At 39.5% G+C, this 15,042-nt stretch overlaps 2 protein-coding genes across 4 annotated transcripts in view; one reads left to right on the top strand and one right to left on the bottom strand.

The window, feature by feature from the left end:
• LOC144052215 (vascular endothelial zinc finger 1-like) overlaps positions 1-8,921 on the bottom strand; it is a 30,636-nt gene extending 21,715 nt beyond the window's left edge. For all 3 annotated transcript variants that reach the window (XM_077566101.1, XM_077566102.1, XM_077566103.1), the window contains exon 1: positions 8,784-8,921. In XM_077566101.1, coding sequence (XP_077422227.1) covers positions 8,784-8,816 — 33 coding nt within the window. In that variant the 5' untranslated portion in view covers positions 8,817-8,921. The remainder of the gene's footprint in view (positions 1-8,783) is intronic.
• Positions 8,922-11,350: 2,429 nt separating this feature from the next.
• Positions 11,351-14,411, top strand: LOC144052244 (gap junction delta-2 protein). The gene is made up of 2 exons (XM_077566155.1): positions 11,351-11,496; positions 13,052-14,411. The coding sequence occupies exon 2, from the start codon at positions 13,060-13,062 to the stop codon at positions 14,155-14,157; it is 1,098 nt and encodes a 365-aa protein (XP_077422281.1). The 5' UTR covers positions 11,351-11,496; positions 13,052-13,059; the 3' UTR covers positions 14,158-14,411.
• The last annotated feature ends 631 nt before the right edge of the window (positions 14,412-15,042 follow it).

Raw genomic sequence — 15,042 nt, 5'->3', positions numbered from 1 at the left:
TATACACACTTCCTCCGATGAATATGCATTGGACTCGGGGCACTCTCCGTCGTCCGATCGAACGTCCGCCTGTGCGTGCTCGGTTGCGCTCCGCGTTACGACACCGTCATAGCCGCCGCGTCAGCGGTTCCAATTTCGCCGTGAAGCTCTGATTCACCTTCATCATCATCGTCATCAATGTACTCTTTTAGCGTTGGTCGATGCCTTTTGTCTTGTAAGTGTAGAGCTGCTTGCAAACGCTCGCCATTGCCCGTTCCCTCCTCCATCTAGCTCCATCTAACGTCTTCTACTGCCGCGTCAATGCTTTCCAACCACGGAGTCACCATCATCTTCATCATCGATAATGATCATCGTCATCAACAATGTGCTCTTTTAGCGATGCTTTTGGTCTTTGAAAAAAACGGCTCTGGGGTTAGCTCCTCGCGACCGGCCGCCATTTTTCCTTTGTTTTCCATTCTGATCTCCTGCTCAACGCTCTAGCTCCGCCTCTACTGACGCCCACCCGATCTTGTCAAAAGAGAGTCATCGCTGCCCTCTCGGGGCCAAAAATAATCATTAGGCTCACGAGACCTGCTTAAAACTTTCAGGAGAGCTCCGCAAGCCTTCCCAGCACCCGTTTCAAAAAAAAAAAAAATGGGAGGACGTCTTTTAACGTCTTTGGCGCTCCTCCGTAGGTTTTTGCAGAACGTCATTTAACGTTTTTGGCAGTAAAAGAGTTAAAAGAACATGTCTTATAAAAGGAAGACAAAGTTATATTTATCTTTTTTTTTTGCTGATCCGAAAAATGATCTGATCCATTATTCAAATCCGTGATCTGATCCAAACCGTGATTTTTTTTAAAGTGATTAATACTTAGTGAGATGAATAGAAGTGTGTTGCAAAAAAAAAAGTGCATCCATATAAATAAATTAAAAATGGATCAATAATCGTTTTATAATCGAATCGTGAGGTGTCCAAAGATCCCCACACCTACTCCTGAGGGTCGTATTTTAATTACAATGCTCCCAAAGACGTATTTATACATCTTTTATGTTTTGTTTTTTTAATGCTGGAGCATAAATAGCATAGCTTTGATGCAGCCTCTTAACTGAAGAGTATGATTGAAGCAATGGTAGTTATTACAAAAAACAGAGTGTAAGAGATCAACCAGGGCCATGTTGCAAAAAGCTCATTTATCCAGTTTTTAACAGATTTGTGAATAATGATGAAACTTAGCTATATTCTAATGCTAATTTCTGCAAAACGTAAACAGATAGAAATATACCTGATGAAAGAAGAGACTCTAATCTTTCTTTTGGTGGGTTCCATGTGTTTATAGCAATAGAACACAACATTCTGTGGGCCTTGCAAAAACAGTCCAAATCCAGTAAAACAGCCGGGATTGAAGGGGGTTGCTTCAGTAAAAATGACTGGGAGCCATTGAGTTAAAGACCTACAAGTCAGTTTTCCTGAAAAATTGCATTAAATGAAGACAGTTTTCTATTCTTCTAATTTCTAGTTCCTGATCGTAAAACGGTCACAAGAATCGGCCGCCATCGTAACTGGTATTCGCCAAGAACCTACATTATAATTCTAATCAATTCTAAAATGACACAAATCAAATATGGTGCAGGGATTGTGTTGTGGATCAAGTTGTGATGATGCAGAGAAACAGAACCGCAATTGTAATCAAAAATAAATAAATAGATAGATAGAAGAACTTCCTAAACTAAAGGCCGGGTACAAAACAGACAACAAACAAGGCACTTACAGGGCTGGTCAGCACAACCGCAGCTTTTCAAACAATCTGTACAGAGGACATCTTAAGTCTGCAGCTGCTGGCAGGCATTGTTCAATTGGTCATGGCAGATTCCCAGTGGGATAGACAGAACAGACGGTGGGAGCTTGTATGAATATTTTGGCAAGAGAAAAAAAGAAATTCACAATGTATCTAGCTGGTTTACAACTGGTCAGCTCAGAAACATGGCGATTGAGAAAGACTATTTTTTTCTCAAATTACCATAGGGCAGGGTTAAAGACCTGACCCTTGGCTTTTCAGGTTCAGCCAAGCATCCAAACACAGTCAGCCAAGCAGGGGAGATGTATTTTGAGTGGGGGGCAGTTATCCAATGTGCTCTGTTTTACCCCACTGTGTTCTTTTATGCTCAACACAAATCTGAGCCCTGATGCGCTTGCAGCTTTAGTGGGGTGGGGAACGTTCAGCTGCCACCCGTATCCCCTCTTAACACAAGGAGCCACGCTATGTGTTTTAGCGTGGCCGAGCGAGTCGGGGGGCAGTCACACATTGTCATATCGCTTTTATTTTTGCCACACTGCACTACTTTCACTAGAATTATTACTGCAATTAACATTTTCTGAGCATATTTATTCAGGACTGGGGAAGCCAAAGCCTGCTGTTTTGTCCCACAACGTTGCTTTGATGGTTTTGATACAAATTTGCTGTGAAGGGAGAAATTCATCTTTCAAGATAAAATACATAAAAAGGAGTAAATGGATAAGAAAAAAAACATATTTTTTTTTGCCAAATACAAAAAAATATTTGTGATACATGCTTATCTTTGGATAGAGACAATATGCAAAACCAACTTAGGCATGCGCGCGCACAGTAAATTTTGTCGAGACTAAATTTAAGAGGGTAAAATATTCACACACAAAAAACACTTCAAAGTTGAGGAACAATTACAGAACCTTAAGGTTGGGAGACAGCCAATCAAACCACTGACCCATTCCAATCCTGCTCTGTGTCAATATATCGCAGGTGTCAGATTGAATCCTCGTATCTCAATTTTTTCTAGGGCCCGACTGATTAATCAGCCGCCAATTATTGCCCTTTAAATACCTGCCAAAACAATCGGTCATTTGAACCAAATGGCAGATTATTTTCCCCTTAAAACGTTATCATCGGAAAAAAAACTAAGTTTTTGATGGTGTGAAAGGACCCTGAATGGATCCATTTTACTTGCGTAGCATTAGCAACTAGCAACTGTGTAGCGTATGCTATTATGGCTATCCTTTAAGATGTTTAATCACATCCCAGTTGGAGTTAACTATAAAATTAAACACACGACGATAAGAATTACATCCACTGTATATTTAAATACAAAACAAGCTTCATTTTTAAAACATCACTAGCCTAGGGCTAATGCTAAAAGCGAAGGGAGGATTCCATTCAAATACTAACCGGAAGTTAGCATCGACTTCACGGGTAAGTTAACACTACTCAAAGGCACAAATTCTTCCCAATGTGTGAAAACATTAGTCATTTTAATAGAATTCAATCGTAACAAAACGTGTAAAATTTACTCTACGAAATTTTGTGTGCACCCAATGCAAGCTGAGCGTTTCTGGCGGCACTTTATAGTCAATGCAATTCGCGCAGTCGGGTGCGGCTTAAGTGTTTGATGCGAAAATTTTGTTCCTTGGCTGATTTAACCGTGGGTTGCTGATGTGAACGTTTCATGACGTTGCGCCATTGACAATAATGTACTACCTACATCATCAGACACAGCAGTGACACAAGCACAGACAGAGTGGCAAAATAAAAACATGAAATTGCTGTCTGTGGGACTAGGAAGTATACAAGTAACACAGCAAGCTTCCAATAACTGCCAGGGTCAAGCCAAAAAGGAGTAGGGTTGGAGAATGGGGAGCAAATTTGGTGAATGTACTGCATTGTTTACAGTTGTTGAACCATCAACCAAGGTAGTATTTAGCAACCAACACAACCACAGTCTATTTTTATACTCGGCTATGCGTTTAGTGACCTGCTGTGGCAAAACAATTCTTAACCTTTTTAGAGGTTGTATCAGACACTGTAGCTCAACTTCCCATAGCTAACATGTTATTCTTCTTTAGACTGTAAACTACTTTAGACTGCTTCAACAGCACCTTTGCTGGTTGCGCGCAATTTTGCTTCAGGACACAATAATAGGGCCCGAACGATGAATCGGCTGCCGATTGTAATCGGACGATTATTGGCCTTCAAACATCGGCCAATTATTTTCCCCATAAAACGTTATCATTAGTGATGCAACGAATATTCGGCCCCTGAAAATTTTTGACCGAAAATGGCAAAAATGTGCATTTTCGGCATTCAGCCGAAATAAAATTCAAGCCAAAAGAATATGACCGAAAGAGGATGTTGTGGTAACGAAAAAAAACAAAGTGAGTGTCTGTTTGAATTAAACACCAAACACGGGAGTGAGTGTGCGCCTTGCTGCTCACTGGCATTTATGAGTACCGGCAGCTTCATTGTGCACACCGGAGGAGAGAGGCAGAGCCGAGGACTGCACTACAGGTGAGCCACTCTTTCTCCTGCAGCGCCTTCTTTTTTTTTGGGGGGGGGGGATGAGAACCCCTCGAGCGCTTCCACTTTTTCACTTGCATTCTGATGGCCGTGCTAAATACTTTAGCTAATGTTAGCACTATAGCTGTCAACATTTTTAAACAAGTACATAATTACCACTTTCTCCGGGTGACTACAGATCTGTACAGGACGCCAAGTGTGACTTTGCAGACCGTTCCCAAAGCCGATTGGTTGGTGCGAAGAAATGTATTTATTTTTAAATGTTGGTGAATATGTGAATGCGCCGATTTTAAGTGCGCCGCAACGTGTCTCGCTCCAAATAGCCTACAAATGCGTCATGCGCCCTGCACTCATCCGTGCCCGCCGCTGCATTGAGTATAAAGTGCAATTGCACCGCCAGAAAATGCTCAGTTGCTCACCCCGCGTTTGGTATTTACCATTCGCCAATATGTCTGGTGTGGACGCATTTCAATTTATATTGTGCTTTGTTAAAATGCCCGTGCTAAATAGACCTAAATATTTTATAATGATATTATAATTCATCCATCCATTTTCTTAACCGTTTGTCCTCACGCGGGGATGCTAGGGCCTATCCCAGCTGGCTTCAGGTAGTAGGTGGGGTAAACCCTAAACTGGTTGCCAGCCAATCGCAGGGCACACAAAGATGAACAACCATTCATACGCACAATCACACCTATGGACAACTTTGAGTGTTTAATATTCCATCCATCCATCCTCTTAACCGCTTGTCCTCATAAGGGTCGCGGGGGGCGCTGGAGCCTAACCCAGGTGGCTTTGGGTGTTAGGCAGGGTATACCCTGAACTGGTTGCCAGAATATCGCAAGTGTTCAATATTATAATTTTAATAAATGCAATGATAATAAAAAAATTGGCATAATTTTTTTCCGGCGTTTCGGCCAAGCATTTCTCATTTTCGGTTTTGGCCAAAAAATTTCATTAGTGTGCAGCCCTGGATATCATCGAAGAAAACCGAAGTTTCCGACGCTGTGAAAGTACTCTGAATGTACCATTTTGCTTGCGTATGTTATTCTGCTGTCCACCAAGCTGTTTAATGACACCTCAGTTGGAGTTAACTGTAAAACTAAACCACCAAACTTTCCATCAAATAATGACTATCCACACACAAATGCTGTGAACACATACCCACAGGTAAGATAAAACTACGCAAAGGCACAAATTCTTCCCAGTGTGTGAAAAAAACAGTTATTTTAATAGAATTCAATCGCAACTTTCTTCTGTACTCACTTTAAGTGTATACACCACACTGCCCCAAAGAGGCCAAAAGGCACAGTAACAGTCAGTACAGTATTGTTCTGTTTTTTCCAGGTGCTATTGTTTTAGTCTGTTCTTATTTCACTTATTGTTTTATTTTGTCATTGTGCTTTCAAGTTATATTTAAAGTTGATATTTCAAGGATTCCCCAAAAATTATTCTCAAAATTCAAGGATGCAAACATCAAAGGCTTTTGGGGGGGGTCAACACACATTTCCACATGACATAGCATGGAATACAATCCCTGATGTCCTAGGTTAGCCAAATAAGTCCCAAGACGTGAAAATAACACAAGATAAAAAAATATAAAAGAAAAGGTTAATGCTTTGAAGCAGTTGTAAACAAGTAAGAATGGTTTTATTATTGACACAAATCTATACAATAACCTTGTATACTTCATGAAATTAGTTGATAAAGTCATACTATGGTCATTCAAAGCAGAGAATCGTAATAGCAAAAAATTGTGTGTAAGTCACACACACCCATTGAAAAGGAATTGTGGGGTGGGTGGGAAATGTTATGCATTATATATGTTTATTCACTTATCGGCAGATTAATCAGTAATCTGTATTTTTTTCTGCCCAAAAATTTGCATCAGCCTAAAAAAATACACATCGGTCGGGCCTACGTGGCAATAAACAATCAAATCCCTAATCCATAATATTTTATTCCATTTAAACAATCTATCCAATATTAACAAAAGATGTGCAAACTTAATTTATTAATCTGCAACTAATCAATTAATAAATTGATCAGATGATCATTTTGATAATCAATCATTTTGAAACTGATTGATTTAAATGTATCCAAATCCTCAAAATTTTACACTCAACTCAAACAGTAAATATTCGCAGTAACTGAGACATAATTGTCTTATTTTTCTGCATTTGATCATCAATAGTCTGTCGTTGTGGTAAAAAAAATTAAAAAAAAATAAAAAGAAAAATGGAAAAAGAAAAATGGAAAAAAATAACAATTCCAACAAATTATGGCAATTTGATTTTGATTTCAGTTGTGCGCCAAGCCATGTTTTGATGTAAAGACCTCTAAGTCTAAATCAGAATCATTATACTGTATTGTGTACAACTTGTTTGACAAAATCTACCATATTGACTGACTATGTCCGGTGGCAAAAAGAAAAGTGCAGTCTCAACCTTTTCCAGCAAGCAATGCAGAGTTTAAAAGGAATTGTTTCAACTAAAATAATACAGTAAAAGGTACTTTATGACCTATTAATTGCCCTTGCCTTGAAAGCTGACACAGTATTCACAACTACTTGAATTTGCACTGGTCACAGAATATATTTATTCCGAGCACAATCTAGTGGTGAACTAATAATTCATTCATTCATTTAAAAAACACACAACTATTTATGTCAACAGCAGTTTCCCCCCCCCCCCCCCCCCCCCCAAAAAAAAGCTGTATCGCAGGCATTTTTTTTTTTAAAGGATATATCGGCCTAGTAATCACTAATTATTTTACATGGCTGTAGTCATCTTCCTGCTACGGATGCCCAAAGGACAACCTTGTGAACGTAGTTAGACTGCTGCTTACCTTCCACAGCTGGGTCCTGCAAGTGGTGGTCGCTGAGTCCCGTGATTCGGGCTCCTGTCGCTTGTCACCTTCTGCTTTGCTCTCACAAGCTTTTGCTAGCTTTTTTTTTTTTTTTAAACTACCTTCTCCCGCTAGTCGCTCTTGTTAGCCACTCTAGCCCATGGCTCCGACTAACTCCCGCTAGCCGCTCTTGTTAGCTGCTCCGGCTAAATCTGGCTCGCTGTCTTATGGCGTTGCTCGCCGGGCTTCACACTCACCGAGGTGGTAGGCTTGCGAAGTGTGGTTTCTCTGAGCCACCGTAGTGTGTGTGCTTCTAAATGCTTGCATTTCTGCTGCATTCTATGCTATAGCGACATCTAGTGTTCACTTATTACACACAGGGGCTTTAAAATCATTGATTACCCAACCAGTGTGCTGAGGCACATTAGTGTGCTATAGGAAATTTTCAAATTTCACTCTATTGGTGATAATTATTAATTATTTATAAGAAATAATGTATCGTTGTCCATCCATCTATGCCAGCGACATATAATGACAGACGGAACAAATAAATGATCTTCTATTAGATGGCAGAAAGTATATAATTGACATGTGTATCCAATGTTTGTTACAATTTTGTTTGGTAGTGTTATGAGATTATGAGTTATGAGATTATTCTAACTTGCTTGTTTGGTTCAATAAAGGTTGGGAATCACTGTCTTAAATTACACAATCACGACAGAGACCAGAATGCAATTAGACATAACTATAGCGAGTGAGCAATTAAGCAATCTTGGTTCGTTGCAAGTGAGTTGTGACAAAAGTGACAATTGGCAAGTGTATTCACGCTATTATGAAGTTCTAACTAACTACAAGTCTCTACTGATACGTATCAAATAAACATCGATATCTACTCCCCAAAAAATAAAAACTACTACAGTTCAATTTGACGTAATGGTCTTCATCGTTGAGATTCTTGTTTACTCTTGTTATTAAAGCGATGCTCCTGCGGTTTGTGGTAACATCCGAAAGTTTGCAATCGTTGCGCGTAATCTTTTTGCAAGGGCTCCGCGTGCTACCGATCTTAGCATTGAGTTTACATTGTTATCAGCTAACTTGGATGTGTGGTAAACCCTCTTTCGACCATGCGTCCTCGATGAGCGTACGCTCATCAACGATACTAAGACTGAATCACTGACCGAAATCCACAAGATTGCTGCCGTGCTGAGGAGAAATGAAGCCTGCTGGGCGAAACGATTAGCCGACACGCTTAGCATGGCTACATGGAAAAGCAATGGCTCGGGCTATTGAGTTAGCGCGCGCGCGCAACAGTGGCTCAGTGTAGATATCACCTAAATTCCGCCTTTTAAAACACCAAAATGATGTAAGTCAGTTGTCATTAAACCGACTTAAATGAGGTAGTCTTCAGCTAATCGGTGCGTCAGACAAATGTGGCTCTCGTCTTCGATACATTAGTTTGCTGCTGGATGAGCTAGCTAGTGAGCTAATGCTAGCACCTTTGTTTTGCTGGGCAAACTCTACTTCAATTTCAAAAAGCAATACAAAACATCACTAGTGGACTAACATTATTTACGCCGTTCTACGATGAGCATGCATTTTTTCAGAGACGCGTAGGTGCTGTGTTACTTACTTGGAATAAAAACGTACTCCAGCTCGGTTCCATTGCAACTCTTGTGCTAAAACCTGCTGGAAACCAAGAAGGAATCCTCAACAAAGCAGCCAGCTAAACATGGCAGCAACTTCCTGTCATCCCGCGGAGTGAACCAAATAAAATGGACCAGCTCGTCTGGATTTGACTACGGATTTCCGTTTTGCAATGTTGTCGACAAAATATTTATTTCCACTCTAAAATTAAATAAGGATCATTTAAATACAAGAAAAACTATACCGCTATTGACATTTCTGACCGAATTTATATGTAAGCATTTAGAGTTTTAAAATTGAAAAATCAAAATTAAAGAATAAAATAAAACAGGCCACTGTGACCATTCCGTGCCACTAAGATAAAATGCCATAATATAAAACTGTACTGTAAAAATATTAGGCACAGCGCTCAGTCTGATACAGTATCTGCTGTATTTACAACAGAGCAAATTACAGCCACAGTAATGAACACCAAGTTAATGCTTCTCTGTTCTAACAGTGTCAATCAAATTATGCGGATTCTAGCCGATCTCAAATGCAACTAATGTGATGTAAAATGAATGTTAAATAACTCAGAATGTATTACTTATTCATGTTATAAATATTACATATGCATTTTTGTAGATGTAAACATGTCTGACGAAGCACTATTGATTGTTCTGCTGTTATTATCTCATCACGTACATCTTTTTAATTTGAAAAATTGGATCACAGGCTGATCCAATTTATGTGCAAATTCCTCAAAACAATTCAAAATGAGGCTCAGTAGTGTGGAGCTCCCAGATACCCGTATGCACTCCCATCGACATTTGGTCATACTTCTGAAATGATAGGACAAATTGATGTTTTTCCGAGAAACATCCTCCTAGACCTGGATCAGGGCAGCAGTCAACTCCGTCACAGTGTTGTGTGACGTTCTGGCATTGGATGGCGGTATCTCAGATGTGCTTGATTGAATTCGGGTCAGGGGAGTAGGGAGGCCAGCCCATTATATGAAGGTATTTATTTGTGCTGGCGAACACAACAAACCTTGCCACAGCGTCCGTCTGCCTGAGCTGCACTACCTAAGCAACTTGCGTCGATTGCAGACACCTCATGCTACCTCGAGAGGTAAAACGCAAAAGTGACCAAACATCAGCCAGAACGGATGACGACTGGAATTTTTTTTGGGCTACCATCTATATTCAGTGTTCCTTTAAAAGGGCTGTCTTGTGAATTGCCTCTCATCTCCACACATTGTCGGTTCCACACACACAAGGAAATTGAATTTAAGTCACAATCAGTGTTGCTTTGTAACTGGACAAATTGATTGTTAACAATTGTTAAAGCACATTGAGTTTGATTTGTGCATGAAATGCCCTTTATGAATAAAAAAAAAGAATAGTGGGAGTTACTTACATTTAGTAACATTGAAATTTTCGTCCATTCTCTCTCGTGCTCTTTCTCACTGGGGTAATGGGTGTGCTGGAGCCCATCCCAGCTGACACTGGGCGAGAGGCAGGTCACACCCTGAGCTGGTCGCCAGCCAATTACAGATCACAAATAAACAACTATTCAGACTCACATCTATACATTCAATTCTACCGTGCATATTTTTGGAATGCCGAAGCAAATCAAGTGTGCATGGAGAGAACTCGCAAACTTCCCACAGAAAGGCCAGAGCTTAGATTTGAACCCACCGCCTTTCACCTGTGATGTATGTGCTAGCTACCATGCCACTGAAATGTTGTGTTCCCTTTGTTTGTTTGTTTTTCGAGCAAGTGAAAACTAATTGATAAAACAGCTGAATCTAATGATCAGCTAATCAACAAGCTTTGCAGAAGCCTGATAATGATCCTGATCATGAATCAGGTGTGTTAGCGGAGAGAAACATTGAAAACAGGCTGGATAGGGGCTCTCGAGGACCGAACTTGAGCACCCCTGGACTATGTTATCCGTTACAGCTCTCTGGCTATTGAGCTCTGTTTAACCACTAAATCCATATTAGCACCTAATATGCCAAACCACTGTGAAAGTTTTGCAAAATATAAATTGTAATATTAAAAATAGGAATGACACTTCATATTAAGAGACTGTGTGCATTAAAGGCATTGACAAGCAGGTGGAGCAACTCTTATATTGCAAAAGGCATTCTCTGTGTAATACTATTTTTTTCCCCCACAGCAAAGTGACAAATGTTCAAATCCTACCGCTACTCACACTCACACTCACACACATTGTTAAATTCAATTTTAATATTAAAGAGGTATATTATTCATCTTGTCAGTGCTGCAATTGTATATTCAGTGGCTGTGGATGTAAACACACAAACATAAAATTCTATACTTCCTAAAAACCCTTAATATAATTACATAATTAATGTTTGACCTTTATTTTAGGAGCTAAACAACGAGCTTTTACATAAACTGTCATTGTGTCTTTCCAGCTTGTTCCATACACTGTTGAACCGTTTCACCGTTCCCAGCTTTTCAGAAAAGGAACCCCCTCATTGTGTTTTGCACTGTACATTGCCTGCCTTTGTAGCCACACTGCACAATGCCAGTTTCAGACGGACTGGTTTATTATGTGTGGTCAGCCTATTCTCCCTTACCAAGCTCAACAGGATTCATCTCATCCAAACTTCAAGATTTAAAAAGCCAAAAAAATGCATTGCAAAGCTTAGTTCTGATCTATTCCGGAAAGTTCAGGTTTACATGAAGGTAAGTTGAAATTTCATTCTGTTATTCATTATTTAATTGGCTAAGTAAAGCATAACTGGTCCAGCATAGCTATACTGCACATATATGTTTGGTAAAATAATGCAACAGTAATTTGATTCTGGTAATTTAAGCCAAAGAGCACAGAACCAAAATGTTATGAGCACTCTTCTATTAAGTTGTTTTTATTTTTTATTATAGTTCCAGATTTAAAAACGACAGCATGTTATTCATACTTGACATTTCCATAACATCAAATGAACTAATTTATGTATCGTATATAGAAACTAGGTGTGTCAAAACTAGTGAGTTAATTTTGAGCTAATTTAAAGTTCCTGAATTAACGGCACAAATTTTTTTAAGGCGCGATTAATGACCGTCCCTTATTTGGAAAGCCTGTAGTGGGGGAATTCCAGTCGCAACACAGCAGACACGTCCATGTAAAAATTTAGCAGTATTAAATGTAATAATAATGAAAACTGGGGTCAAGTTGTGTTTTACCATTTTAAAAAGTTACTTCATGTTAAAGATTAGATAGCTTTTAATATGAAAAGAAAAATGTACTGAGCTGTCACCAATGTCTTACAAATACAATTATGCCCCCTAGTGGCAGAAAGATGACCTCAACACAAATCAATATAACACTCGTTTTTTTTACCTTACAGTACATCTTTTTAATTCTAACTAAATTTTATGAATTATTATGAAATTACTGTATCAATGACTAAAACTGCAGACATATTTCTATAATTAATTTTTTTCCCATTTTTACGTTTGCAAGAGTATGAAATCTTAGGGAAAAAATATTTTATTGTACATTGAGAACAGATATCAAATTTGTGATTGATCGTGAGTTAACTACTGAAGCCATACGATTAACTCATTCACTCCCAGCCATTTTCACTGAAGCAACCCCCTTCGGTCCCAGCTGTTTTACCGGATTTTGACTGATTTAGCAAAATCCACAGAATATTGGGTTCTATTGCTTTAAAAACATGGAACCTCTACCAAAAGAAAGATTAGTCTCTTCTTTCATTAGGAAAAAAAAACATTTTTTTTTATTTCTTTCCGTTTTGCAGGAATTAGCATTAGAATATAGCTCATTTTTACCATTATTCACAAATCTGTTTAAAACACTGTGAAAAAGAGCTTTTTTGCAATGAGGCCCCGGTTGATTTCTTATACTCTGTTGCCACCTGCTGGCCGTTTTTTGTAATAACTACCTTTGCTTTAAGCAACCTCTTCATATCAGAGGCTGCATCAAAGCCCTCTGTATGCTCTAGCATAAAAACAAACAAACATGTAAATATGTTTTTGGGACCATGGCATTATTTAAAATGAAACTTTTTTATATGGTTTTTGGGAGCAAATTAGTTAATTACGATTAAACAATTTAATCGCCTGACACCCCTAATAGAAACAAACTAGACAAAAAAGTGCATAACTGATTTATTACATGGATGTATTCTATAATCAACATGATGTTCTTTTTAAGAAAAAAAACTGTGGTGAAATGGTTTACTATATTATATTTTATTATTATCTTTTTTAAATTAAGGTCAAGTCATGGGTGACTGGTCCATTCTTGGGCGTTTTCTGTCTGAGGTCCAAAATCATTCTACAGTGATCGGCAAGATCTGGCTCACTATGCTGCTCATTTTCCGCATCCTGCTGGTAGCCTTGGTAGGAGATGCCGTCTACAACGATGAACAGTCCAAGTTCACCTGCAACACCCAGCAGCCTGGATGCAACAACGTCTGCTATGACACATTTGCACCCGTGTCCCATCTGAGGTTCTGGGTTTTTCAAATTGTGCTGGTCTCCACTCCATCCATATTCTACATCGTATTTGTTTTGCATAAAATTGCTAAAGATGAGAAGCTAGACGGGCAACGGGGGCAAGTGCTGAGGCAGAGGCCTTCAAGGCATGGCGCTGGACAGAAGGACGGCAAGGTGGCGATGAGGGTGGGCATGCCGACGTACTGTCCTCATTATAGTCGGGAGGATTGGGATGAGAGCGAAAGAGCGCAACAAAGCTTCCTGGAGGAGGGTCACAGTGCGCTGGCAGAAGACCCCACCAAGCAATCCAACCAGGTTCTGCTCATCTACATCCTTCATGTGTTACTTCGATCAATCATGGAAATCACCTTCCTAGTGGGCCAGTATTTGTTATTTGGCTTCGAGGTGCCTCACCTCTACCGCTGTGAGACCTATCCTTGTCCAACTCGCACAGACTGTTTTGTGTCTCGTGCCACTGAGAAAACCATTTTCCTCAACTTTATGTTTAGCATCAGCCTGGGCTGCTTTGTGCTCAACATTGCAGAACTTCACTACCTGGGCTGGGTCTACATTTTCCGTGTCCTCTGCTCAGCCTGCTCCAACTGTTGCAGTCAGGAGAAGGATCCGGAAAAAATGTACTCCAAGCAAAACCCCCTCTTGCTCCAACTCAGACATTCGCTGAGAGGTCAGCTGGTTCTGCAGACCCGATCAGCCATGGCTCAAGAGAAGACGGCAGGTTTGCTCACACATGCCCCGGCGATCTCTTTTGAGACAGACTCAACTGTGGAATGCACCTCAAAGAGGAGTCCAGAGAACATAGACAAGGTGAAGGTCAAGTTGGCCAACATGGCCAGATTGGGACGAACTAAGAAGTCTTGGCTGTGACAGCATCGTGGTCATGCTATAAAAATGTTTTGTCTTTGTTTTCACATATACTATATTCATTCATGTACTAAAGTATTGGCAAAATACGGTATGTCGGTTTACCTTAGTAGTACCATTAGCATTAGTGATGGGTGCAATTACAGATGAACTGATTCTCTGATTGTGAATAATTATCTCGATTATGTGGGATTGAGTGTGGATCACCACTTGAGGCATTGCTGATTCAGTCTCATTTGCTTTCCAGAGGTGGCAAATCCAGAAAGTAAAAACCCTGCCACAGTTTGGCTTTAGCCACAGGTGCTAGCTGACAAGCTCCCTAGCTAGCAGCTAGCTCCCTGGTAGGGAGCTAGCTGCTAGCTAGCACAACGGGCCAAAACCAAACAGTTGCATTGTTTTTACTTTCTGGTCCTGGATTTGCCACCTTTGTTGGTTTCTTTCAAATGTCAGCTATTGTATTTTTAGATTTAATGTTTATTTGTTAAAAGAAATGTTGAAATAAATACCTGTAGCTACAAGCTTATTGACATGAAGATTACATTTTTTTTTAAATCATTCTATCTATCTATCTATCTATACAATACATTCAAATATTAAGATTGTACTAATGATGACTAAGGATTTTACACTGCATTAAACAACAATAAATGTATTCTAGATTGGTTGATTGGTGAGTGATTATAGTGCCTACATTAGAAAACCTGAATAATGTTTGAATAAATTCCTTACTACTGTTTATGTTTTAATTGTACTTTTTCCATCCAAAAGTGCTACAGATAGTAGTGTAGACAATGTTCAAACCAGTGGCCTTCATTATGATGTGTGCTTATCTATGTTTAGTTACTCAAATTGGGAGTAAACACGATGGTGTAAATAAATCACAGAATT

Source organism: Vanacampus margaritifer, chromosome 5 (assembly GCF_051991255.1).
Source record: "Vanacampus margaritifer isolate UIUO_Vmar chromosome 5, RoL_Vmar_1.0, whole genome shotgun sequence".
In the NCBI taxonomy this organism is placed as follows: domain Eukaryota; kingdom Metazoa; phylum Chordata; class Actinopteri; order Syngnathiformes; family Syngnathidae; genus Vanacampus; species Vanacampus margaritifer.
The sequence above is the reverse complement of the archived record's forward strand: the minus strand, read 5'-3'. Positions and strand labels throughout refer to the sequence as shown.

Bases quoted from the DNA above. Each gene is read 5' to 3' on its own strand.
- LOC144052244 (XM_077566155.1), top strand. From the start codon at position 13,060: ATGGGTGACTGGTCCATTCTTGGGCGTTTTCTGTCTGAGGTCCAAAAT.